This window comes from Panicum virgatum, chromosome 4K (assembly GCF_016808335.1).
Source record: "Panicum virgatum strain AP13 chromosome 4K, P.virgatum_v5, whole genome shotgun sequence".
Classification (NCBI taxonomy): Eukaryota; Viridiplantae; Streptophyta; class Magnoliopsida; order Poales; family Poaceae; genus Panicum; species Panicum virgatum.
Window position 1 is genome coordinate 44,099,368 of NC_053139.1, and position 11,541 is coordinate 44,110,908.

The following is an 11,541-nucleotide window of genomic DNA, read 5'->3' on the forward strand; positions in this document are numbered from 1 at the left end:
ATGCCAATATTGCTTGTGTCTTGGTTGGGTCAGTAGATACTCCTGCAGCTGAGATAATATGACCCAAATAGTCTAATTGACTTTGAGCAAAGGAACATTTACTAAGCTTCAGAAAGAGCTGATGCTATCTAAGCTGATCAAAGACTTTCCTGACATGCTGTACATGCTCTTCCAGATCAGTGCTATAGATGAGTATTTCATCAAGAAAGACAATCACAAATTTTCTCAAGAAGGGAGAGAGAATATCATTCATGAGACATTGAAATGTGGCAGGAGCATTAGTTAACCCAAAAGGCATCACCTTAAACTGATAGTGGCCATGGTGTGTCTTAAATGTAGTTTTACTTTCATCTTCAGGCAACATTCTAATTTGATGATAACCAGATTTCATATCCAATTTAGTAAAGAATTTGGCCCCATATAGTTCCTCTAGCAGTTCTTCTATAACTGGCATGGGAAATCTGTTCTTGATGGTCATGGAGTTGAGTTTTCTGTAGTCAACACAAAATCTCCAGGAACCATCCTTCTTTTGGACAAGCAAGACAGGGCTGGCAAAAGGGCTGGCGCTGTGGGTGATGAATCCAGCTGCCAATAAGTCCTTGACCTGCTGCTCAATTTCAGTTTTATGGACAGGAGAGTACTTGTAAGGTCTACAGTTAACTGGAACTGCATCAGGCATAAGAGGTATAGCATGATCATGGTTTCTTGATGGAGGTAGTGTTTGTGGAAGCTGGAACAAATCACTATACTCTGTCAATAGGGCTTGGACAGGAGCAGGAGGTAGGTCAGCAGGAGGAATTTGAGATTGCTCCACAATAGCATAAGCCCAAACCTCATTGCCTTTACACCACTTCTGAAATTGGGAATAGGTTAACTCAGAAACTCCCAGAGTTGGGGACTGCACACCTTGTAGCAGAACATGGTGACCATCATTAGAGAATTCCAGAGTTTTTGTCTCCCAGTTACACTGCATGGGACTATGCTTTATCAACCAATCAAATCCCAGAATACCATCATAAACCTCCAGATCCAAAACTCTCATATCAGTATTAATGGTGTGCCCTTGACACCACCAACTCAGTTGAGGAACCACTTGATCAGAGAGCAGGACCTATCCATTTGGCAGTTTCACTTGCTTAGGGGATGCAGGGACAGCAGTTAACCCAGTTAACTTCAGAAATTTGGAACTAACAAAGCTGTGACTGCTGCCACTATCAACCAATAACAACATGACTTCATTTTGCACCAATGCTCTGAGTTTAATACAGTCTGAATGATCAGCAGCTGATAAAGTATGCAGAGATAACTGACCAAATTCTTCTTGCAAGGAATCTTCCATTGCTAATTGGTTCAAGACTTCCTCAGTCAGATTCACATCCAAGTCATTAACCACCAAAGCATTCAACTGTTGTTTGGGTCTCTTGGAGCATTTCTCAGCATGACCAGGTTCATATTTTTCAACACAAAAAATAGCACAAACCATGAGCCTTTCTATAATCCCTCTCTTGTCTTTCTCTCCACAAGTTGTTGGAAGGAGTTGATTGTTTGGTGTCCAGTCTCCCACCAGTAGACTGAGACCTGAACTGAGAAGGAGGTCGCTGGGCTTTGTACTTGCCCCTTTCTAACATTTTCTGCTGAATTTTAGCCAGAAGAATAGCCTTAGTCACTTTGTCAGGAAGTTGTAATTGAACAGTTGGTTGAATTTCTGGTTTCAGACCCTTGATGAACTGGGCTACAAAGAACACCTCCCCATAACCAGAATTATGCATGCAAATCTGGAACTCCAGTGATTCAAACTCAACAGCACACTCTTCAACAGTACCTCTCTGCTTAAGCAATAACAAATCATTGAGTGCTGATCTGTAATCATCCGGCCCAAATTGTTCCTCCACAGCCTGTATGAAATCAACCCAGCTACCCAGACCATGCTGCAACTTGTACATTTGTAGCCACTGGGCTGCATTATCATCAAGGTGCAGAGAAGCAGTGGTAACCCACAGATTTTCAGGCACATTGCAAACATGAAAGTAATTGAAACACTTGTCCTTTCAGATTTTAGGGTGGTGACCATCGAAATGGGGAAATTAGAGCTTAGGAGTATAGCTACGACCACCAGCATGATTGTCCTGATAACCACGGCCAGAATGGAAAGGAGGGTGGGATTGACTGCTCTCACCGTGATAGCCCTGACGAGGGGACGGGGGTGGTGGTGGTGGATGCTGCTCACCAGTACATAGGAAATCGGCTGTCAATTTGGCCACCGCCTGACCCGTTGCTTCCACCTTCCTAGTGAGGATCTCCTGAGCAGTGCTGTACCCTGCCATCACCTTGGAATTGTGTTCGAGATGAGCACGGATCTGTTGCTGGTCGCGGCCGATGTCAGTAACGCGCGCGAACAACAGGTCCAGACTCTCCATCATTTGCTCCCAATGACGATCACCCTGTCGTTCGAACTCCTCCATCGCATCCAGCACGAAGCGGGTCTGAACGGATGGTTTGGGCGGCGCCGTGGTTGCTCACACCACAAGCCGATCCGAATTGGGGGGGGAATTACGGGCGCGACCTCACTGCGATGTGCAAGCGAAGTCAAGCAATCCCAACCGAACTCGTTATCCAGATCGAGGCCGACGGAACACAGCAAGCCAACCACACGCAGAATTGGTGAAATCGGCAGCGATGGACAACAATTCTGCACGGAAGGCTTAGGAAATCTCGTAGCAATCGCACCTCAAACTCGAAGAAAATGCCCGAATTGATGAGACCTCTGAAGGGGAGGCTCGAGCAATGTTGATTCGAGTCGAAGGAATACAACAATTGCACACGAAATCTCGAACAACAGCGAATCGCTCACCGTCGCGCCTGTGATGCAGAATTCGGAATAACTCGGTGGAAATCGAATCCCCAAACTAGAACCCTAAGCGGCGCGAACAATGAAGTGGACGACGGCGCCGGAACGGCTAACCGGCGGTCTGTGGTGGCCGTCGGCGACGGGAAGTCAACGACGGGGCGGGGGCGGCGAGATCGGAGTGATGCTCGTCGATGCGGCTGCGTGTCGAGGAGACGAAGCGAGCCGGGGATTCACAGGCCAAGGATAGATGTCTCTAATACCAATTGTCGTGGCATGTGGCCGCCGACGAACTCGCCGGCGACGTGAGTTCCGGCCAGTTGACACACAGAGAGAGATAACTTGGGGAAGGAGGAAATCCCACCCGAGGAGTTCTAATTCCAACTTGTTTCTGAAGACAAGTCTGCTCTATTCGTTACATGGCTTGAGTTAAATACTCAGAGGCCGACGCTGCCCAGTGGGCCCCACGCACACCAACGTGCTAGCTGTATAAAAGTAGTAGATAACTAAGTACATGACTCCGTAGTTCACACTCCCGTAGATGTAGGCGCATGCGTGACAGTTAGGCTTCTGCTGCGTGAGTGAAGCCGCCATCTTTGCATCTGAACCCTATATATCTTTTATTGAAATGTTTCTACTTGTTCCGGGGTATTGGAGGATTAAAGTCATGAATCATCGAACTAGTCTCAATGGTCGGAACTATGCACGGTTTTCATAACGGCCGCATCACTCCAGCCTAGAACGGCAGTCGGACCGAGCCAAACACGGCCACGGGCTAAACGAGGCTGGGAAAGCTGCCCAGCTGGTGTTCCCATCATTCGCATCCAACGACTTCACGTGCAATGCGGGGCTGGTGGTTGGTGAACAGGTTCGCTCGCTCGCCGTGCAGGCGGGCTTCATCGCGGACGCCTGGATCGGAAGCTGCCTCATCGAGCTTACTCTAGGTGTGGCTCCCAGCAGATGGCCGAGGAGGTCTTTCGCCGGATGGAGGCGCCGGACGTCGTGGGATACACTTCGCTCGTCTCGGCACTCCACCGCAATAGAGAGCTTGAACGGGCCGTGGAGGTGCGGCTCGGGCTGGTTGTGACGCAGGGGTTGCTTCCCAACGAGCACACGATGACGAGCAGATAGTTCAAGGTAATCTGTTCGCGTAAACTAAGTCGGGCGTCAAATTCATTGCTCGGCAATCAAGCATCACTGACTGATATCCGAGTGTCATGCTTTACTCTGATACTCTCTATGTATAGTAGGAGCGAGTTTCTTTCAAAAACTAAGTCTGTGCTTGACAAGATTGAAAATTCTGATCCTGTTAGCTGGACATCTACTATTTTTACGAAACTAATGAGGTTCTGGTTTGTTGCATTTAAATCTATTTGGATTTGGTTTGTTGCGGTTAATGCAATGTGTGAAATTAATATGTTGTGTGATATTAAATTCTGTTTATATGGATTGTCAGTTGAAATGCTGTTGGATTCTTTTTTTGAAAGTTTGGATACAAAATGTCAACTTGCTGATCTAAAATAAAGGTAAAAACACAAATATCATAATAAAATAGGGGTAAAAGTATATAGGCAAAGTAGTCCATTTGTTCAAAAGTTAACATCATTAGAGGGATTTCACATAGCAGGGGCAAAGTCTTCCTTCGTGTTGAAATCACTGGGGTAAAATCACAAAGTTCAAAAAATGAAAGCAAATTCACCATTTCACTTCAAAACGGGTGTAGAAACGCTAAAACCCCCGCAAAAAAAAACCATGAATCAGAGAAATTATTGTGCATATCTCAAACCAAGCAGACAATAGTAAAAGCTGAGGAGGTGGAGAGTGACTCTCACAAGTCAGGTCTAGTACATCAATCTCAAATTATCCATAATTTCTTTTGTAGTGTATCATATAAAAATATTCAAGTTATTGATCAATATGTGACAGGACCTTAAGAATATAGTGATGCCACGTTCTATTGCGAATCATTCATATTCTGATAAACGTAGGCTCCATTGGAGCTCTACATAATCACCAATACAATAGACATATAGGAACATATCAGATGCAAACCAATTTCTTTGTGCAAATCGTACAAACTTCATTATGTGCCACCGGATCAACATTCAAGGGACGAAGGAATTGATTTGCACTTGATATGTTTTCTAGATATAAACATGTTCATATTTCGTCAGGCAAATAGCTAAGTCAACACCCCTATATAGCAATTTGACTTTTCATCCAAAAACAAAGTGTGTACCACTCCGATTGACACTTTTATTACGTAAGAATGACACGGAAAGTAAGCCATGTACCCACTGCTCCTTCCCCGGTAGAACAGCTATACGACTGGAAGGCCTCAAATTCTCTTCTTTATTGCTCTGTTTGGATCCCTTGCTAAATTTTATAGTTGCTAAAGTTTAGCAACTTTTGATCCAAACAGTCCAACTAAAGTTAGCTAAACTTTAGCAAGCCAAACTTTTGTTGGAGCCGCAAAAGTGCTTTAGCCTTTAGCAAGCCAAGGGTTGCTAAAACCTACTAAAAGTGACAAAAGTCCAAATTACCCTCACAATTAATGGTATTGGGTGGGGGGGGGGGGGGGACAAAACACAAGTGGGAGGTCAAGCAGAGAATTAAAAGAAGGTAGCGTAGGAGGTGGAGCAGAGAATCAAAAGAAGGCATGGTCACTTGGAAGAGTTTAGCAAGGGGATCCAAACAACGCCTACTAAGATTAGCAATCTAACATGGGAACGTATCCGGTGCAAACCAACCTCTCCGTGCAAATTATAAAAACTTCAATCTAAGTCATTGGATCAACATCAAAGGGGCATGGATGATTGAGTATTTTTCCAATCTGGACCTGCACTTGAATTGGGTAATCACACTTTTGCAAATCCCCCCTCTCACCCGCCTGTGCCCCTCCCCTTGGATGTTGATCCGATGGTCCAGATTGATGTTTCCATAGTTTGCACGAAAAAAGTTGGTTTGCATCTAATATGTTCCCATCTAACATTTAGTTTGCTAAATAAAAACTCCAAACTTTAGCAAGCTAAACTTTAGTTGGAGTGGATCAAACAGACCCATAGTCACTATTTTATGAATAATCTAATATGGGGGAAAATATGGAACAAAAAAATATCCGAATATTTTTGGCTCAACACCTCATGGGAGGGGACTCAGGGGAGACCTGCATTGTTCGAGATTGTATCGACTAGAGATTTCGGGTACTCAGAGCAAAATAAGGTGACCCCTAAAACTATAAGGGCGTCCACAACGGGAGGTAAGACCTTGCTAGTAGTAGGATACATTGTGAAGGGTAGGAGAAGAGCAGGCTATAATTGATGTCGGCAACAGCGTTGCTACCTGGTAAGATGAATTAAAAATTATTTCTCTGGCACTGAACAGACGGAGAACTGGAGGAATAGAAGGCATGTTAGTTCCTACCCCATAAACCCCGTAAACACAAAAAACCGTCACATCGAATATTTCGACACATGCATAGAGTACTAAATGAAGTCTATTTATAAAACTTTTTGCATAGATGGGCTGTAAATCGCGAGACGAGTCTAACGAGCCTACTTAATTCATGATCTGCAACAGTGATGCTACAGTAACCATCCGCTAATTATTTATTAATCATGGATTAATTAGCATCATTAGATTCGTCTCGCGATTTACAACCCATTTGTGCAAAAAAGTTTTATAAATAGACTTCATTTAGTACTTCAAATTGGTAAGATTCCAACACAAAAAATTTTTGCGCTAGAACTAAACAGGGCCAGAGTTTGGATTGCTGATTTTTCTATTACAGGGCCCACTTTCTTACCGAATGCACATTGTGGGAGTTGAGAAATCACTGCTACCTCTATTCTTTGGCCGCACCTTCCTACCGAGGTCGGTAAGATACGTATTTTGCTACGTATATAATCGCCAGAAATTCCCAGTTATGGAAGTGCTTTTATTTAAAAATAAACAAGTCACTTGCTGCCACATTATGGAAGCGCTCTGTGCAAAAATAAAGTAAGTCATGTGCTATGTTTTGACCATGCTGAATGGTATGTCTATTCCACATTCCAAATATCTAAAGTTGGAACTTGAGCCCTGCGATTTTAGATATTTATACTGACCAAATCACTGTACGATACAAAAAAAAAACTTTTTGAGTTGTACCTACACAACACGAACACGAGAGTTGTGCATTGTAACAGTGCCTCAATTACAAATACTATGGTCGTGCTGTTCCATGCTTAGATCTCACAACGTGCCATGGGCCATGCCGTAGCTACTAGAGTATTCTTTTTAACAAATTTTCACCCTTTTGATCAGTTATTAGTTGTAGTTATTAGTTGTAATAGAGAGCGAAGATTTTTATCATTGATATGCACTGGGTGCAAGGTTAAGTTCCATAGGATGTGATCTTGAAGCGCATTAGAACCATCGTGGAGATATCGGCATGTTTGAAATTCGAGGTCTAGAACAGGGAAGGATCCAGTAATAGGCTCATTACAAAAACAATGCGTACACTGTTCTCGCAAAAGCAAATACATGCTCTACATTTTTCCGGCTTCCATTTTATCCAGGTCACGCGTTCCAGCTGTGCTCGTCAATTGACAGTGGTAGCAATGACATGAACTGCTGCATCTCCAGGCTGAACTCATCGTCGGTGACGGCCGACGACGGCCCCGGCGACGGCGCCGTCGACCCGCCGCAGGCGCCGAACCACTCCCCAGGGACCGACCCCGGGGCGGCGACGCCGAACATGTCGGCGATCCCCGCCTCGCTCGGCGTCCTCCTCTTCATCGGCTTCACGTCCTCTGAAACGCATCGGTTTCCCAAATGCAACAACATGTGAGACGACGGCGTGATCGCTTTCGCACTTCGCCCTAATCTACATTTGGTACCACACGATTATTGGCGTCAGTTTCTTCGTCGATCGTGATGATTTGCATTTCTGCGATCGTTTATTTGTTTGGATGAAAGAAGAAGAAGAAGAAGAAGAAAAAGAAGAAGAAGAAGAAGAAGAAGAAAAAGAAGAAGAAGAAGAAGAAGCTGAGCAAGAACTTGACTGACCGAAGGTGAAGTTCCATGTCGCGCCATGGTGCATGTCCTCTCCCGGCAGGCAGTGCGAGGTGCCGTCGCTGTCGCTCCCGGCGGCGCCGTGGACGGGCAGCCTGCTGGAGACGGGCTCGCGGTACGAGAGCGCGGGCATGGAGCTGACCTTGACCATGGTCGGGTGGTGCCGCGGCAGGCGGTCGTCGCCGAGCAGCAGCGACTCGAGCAGCCCGCCGCCGCTGCAGCTGCTGGAGGTGTCGAATTGGTTCGAAGGGAGCTCCGCCGCCTGCGGCTGTCTGGTGGGCAGCGGCGGCTGGCCCGAGGAGACGAAGCCGACGTGGCCGAGCGCGGCGGCGCCGCCGTCTGCCTGGTGGAACACCGGCTGCGGCGACTGCTGGCTGGCGAGGTGGTGGTGGAACGCCTGCTGCATCCCCTGCATCTGGTTCAGGAGCGGGTAGTTCTGGTTGATCATCAGCGGCGAGTACGAGCCCGAGGGCGACGGCGACGGCGACGGCACGGTCGGCGGCAGCGCGAACGGGTTGCTCGCGTCGTAGAGGAGCGGCGGCGGGAAGCTGCCGCTGGCGCTGGCGCTGGCGTTACCGTCGGCGTCGGCGAGCGGGTTCACGTTCTGCGCGCGCAGCAGCGCGATCTCCTGCTCGATGTCCGGCGGGTAGAGCGGGAGGCCCGCGCGCTGCCGGCGCTTGAGCCGCGTGTTCCAGTAGTTCTTGATCTCGTTGTCCGTCCTCCCGGGCAGCTGCCAAAAGCAAAACACCATGGAGTGTGAATTTCCGCGGCTCGATCGATCGATCGATCGGATTTTGCAAGAACATTTGTGGCGGCGGCGGCTTACGTGCGAGGAGATGCGCGCCCACTTGTTGCCGATGAGGCCGTGGAGGCGGAGGATCTGGCGCTCCTCCTCGGGGGAGAAGGGGCCCTTACGGAGGTTGGGGCGGAGGTGGTTGGCCCACCGGAGGCGGCAGCTCTTGCCGCAGCGCTGGAGCCCCGTCTCGCGGCGCACGGCGTTCCAGTTGCCCTCCCCGTGCCGGCGCACGTGGTCGACCAGCAGCTTGTCCTCCGCCTGCGTCCACGGCCCCTTCTTCAACCCGCCGCCTGCCTCCACCCCACCGCCGCTCCTCGCCATCGTTCCGTCCGCCAGCTTAATCGGCCTCTCTGTCCCTCCGGCCGGCTCCCGACGTGGCCTCCTCTCCGCCCCTCTCGGCCCCGGGAGCAGGGCGGAGAGAGAGCGACAAGACGGCGATCAGCTTCTTCAATTCTCCGCGAATGGGCCGCCGGGAGATGGAGAGCTCTCCTCTCCGATCCTCCCGTAAGCGCGCGCAAAAACGGTTGCCTGTGCACCTAGGCCGGCCGGCCGACCAACTAATTACCTAGTCGAGGCACCCAACCTTGCGGGGAGCCTGCTGAGGAGCAACGCGAACAGCAGCCATGCAACCACGCGCGCCGGCGGGCTGCTAGCTGGAACGGGGGGGTGGTCGCGCGGCGACGGCCTTCCGCCCCTAGCGCGGAGGGAGGAAGACGAAGGGGGGAGGCGGGGGAGGAGGAAGCCGTGGTAATGGCGGCGGGGCGCGGGGGTGCAGATAGAGGCGGGTGGTGAGGTGGGCGGTGCAGCTCCCGGATCGCCCCCGCCAAACGCTCGCCGCCGCGCGCGCCGCCCGACTTGCGCGCCGCCTATTCCTGCGGCCCTGCGGTTACCGACGCGCCGCGTGCATGGCGTGGCAATTGGCATTTGCGTGCGGAGGCGGAAGAAGCAGAGAGCTTGGGGGGAGCTCTGGTTTTCTAAGTTTAGGCGGTTGCGGACGTTGCGCACCTGCTTGGCGAGCGCTGGCATCATCGTCGAGATCGCCGGAGCCGTGTCCGGCTGAGTAGCTAACGCACTCGATCGATCACTCTCTTTAGGCACCTGCGCCTTCTAGATTTGCCACTTGGTTCCATGAGTATACAATGACGCGGCGCATGGCCGAGAGTCTTTAGACGATGCCGAAATAATGGATGATCCGTTATAGGGAAGTCGAGTGAACCTTGAACGTGCTTGGACCCCCCCCCCCCCCCCCCCCCCCCCCCCGTGTTGGCACTCAGCTCGACTTTGATCTAGAACGAGCACCAGGGTTCCTAGCGCGGTTGCAAAATGTTAAAGGTACTCCTTCTGTTCTAAATTAGAGGCTGTTTGACTTTTTTAGCTCCAAGTTTGACCACTCATCTTATTTAAGAATTTGTGTAAATATAATTCAATTTTAAGTTATTTTCAAAAAACTTGTATATCCACAACAAAAGAAGTGATATCTGGCACTGTGAGTGTCCTTAACTACATTTAAGTTCGGGAGAGATGACAAAAACAGTAGGTTGTGTATATCATTATTGCAAGCCACAAAGAACCCAGTACTGAAAAATGTCGATTTTGAATCGGCTAAGGTTATGTGTACTTAGAGTTTTTTTATCCTAATTAACCGATGCTAAATCTTTCTAGACTTTTAATGACACAATTCATGTCTCGCTCATGCAACTAAAATCATTTTTTTAGTTGAAAATTATGATACAACAAATAGAAACCAAGTGTAACTTCTTAATTTCATATCTTTTGAAAAAACTTATGAAATTCATGAAGAAACAAAGTCGGTGTGAAAGTTTTGATACTTAGGTGGTGTTTGGATTTAAGAAAAATGGAGGGAGGAAATGGGATATGAAGGGTGGGATAGATTTTATCCCATATTTGGATATAAGGTATGTGAAAAAAATTGAAGGTTTGGGAAAGGGAAATGAGGCCTTCTTATCCCACCAATCAATTCCCAAAGGAGGGGGTGTATTATAGTTGGGTTATGATGCACTATAGTTGGAAATTACAAAAATATCATCGGAGTATAAATGAAGCTCCATTTTAAATCAGGATACCACATGGGAACATATCAGGTGCAAACCAACATCTTCGTGCAAACTATGGAAACTTCAATCTGAACCATCAGATCAACATCCAAGGGGAGGGGTGCAGAGAGGTGGGAGGGAGGATTTGCAAAAGTGTGATTACTCAATCCAAGGGCGGGTCCAGATTGTAAAATTACTCAATCCCCTATACCCCTTAGATGATGATCCAATAACTCAGATTGAAGTTTTCATAGTTTGCATGAAGAGGTTGGTTTGCACCCGATACGTTGCCATCATGATAATAGAACAATAGATCTCTAACCAAAGCCCACTCAATACCAAATAAAGGATAGTGAAAACAATCTCCATACCCTATCTCTAACGAGCATGAGCATGTGTTCGGGGAACAATTGTTGTTTCGAAAACCCTCCGATTATTATTATTGACTAAAGTCAACATCTAACATTCTAACTGCAGCTCCCGTCCCCACTTGGATGGAGTCAACAGTCAACCTCTGACATGACATCAATCACCGGCCGACGAGCAGAAGCGAAGCGCCATGAACGCGGTCGAGGAGACGAGAGGATCCGCGCGGCCGCGCGGGGACGGCGCGACGCGCACACGGACTTGGTACTGGCCACCGCCGCCCGCGCCCGCGCCCGCGCCCGAACAGTGGAAGGGGTGGAGGCCCCGGCAGACAGGGGACTCACGGGGCAGGTTCTTGCTACCGCACGCGGCACGTTCCTCTGCTCCCCGGGCGCCACGGCACCGCATTGCAGGTCCCCCACGCG

General features: G+C 48.5%; 1 protein-coding gene across 1 annotated transcript; it reads right to left on the reverse strand.

Moving 5' to 3' along the window:
- Window positions 1-7,321: 7,321 nt before the first annotated feature.
- LOC120704229 (transcription factor MYB36-like) lies at window positions 7,322-9,372 on the reverse strand. The gene is made up of 3 exons (XM_039988536.1): window positions 8,727-9,372; window positions 7,895-8,630; window positions 7,322-7,638 (listed from the first exon to the last, which is right to left on the reverse strand). Exons 1-3 carry the CDS (start codon window positions 9,015-9,017, stop codon window positions 7,406-7,408), a joined length of 1,260 nt encoding a protein of 419 aa, XP_039844470.1. The 5' UTR covers window positions 9,018-9,372; the 3' UTR covers window positions 7,322-7,405.
- Between the last annotated feature and the right edge of the window lie 2,169 nt (window positions 9,373-11,541).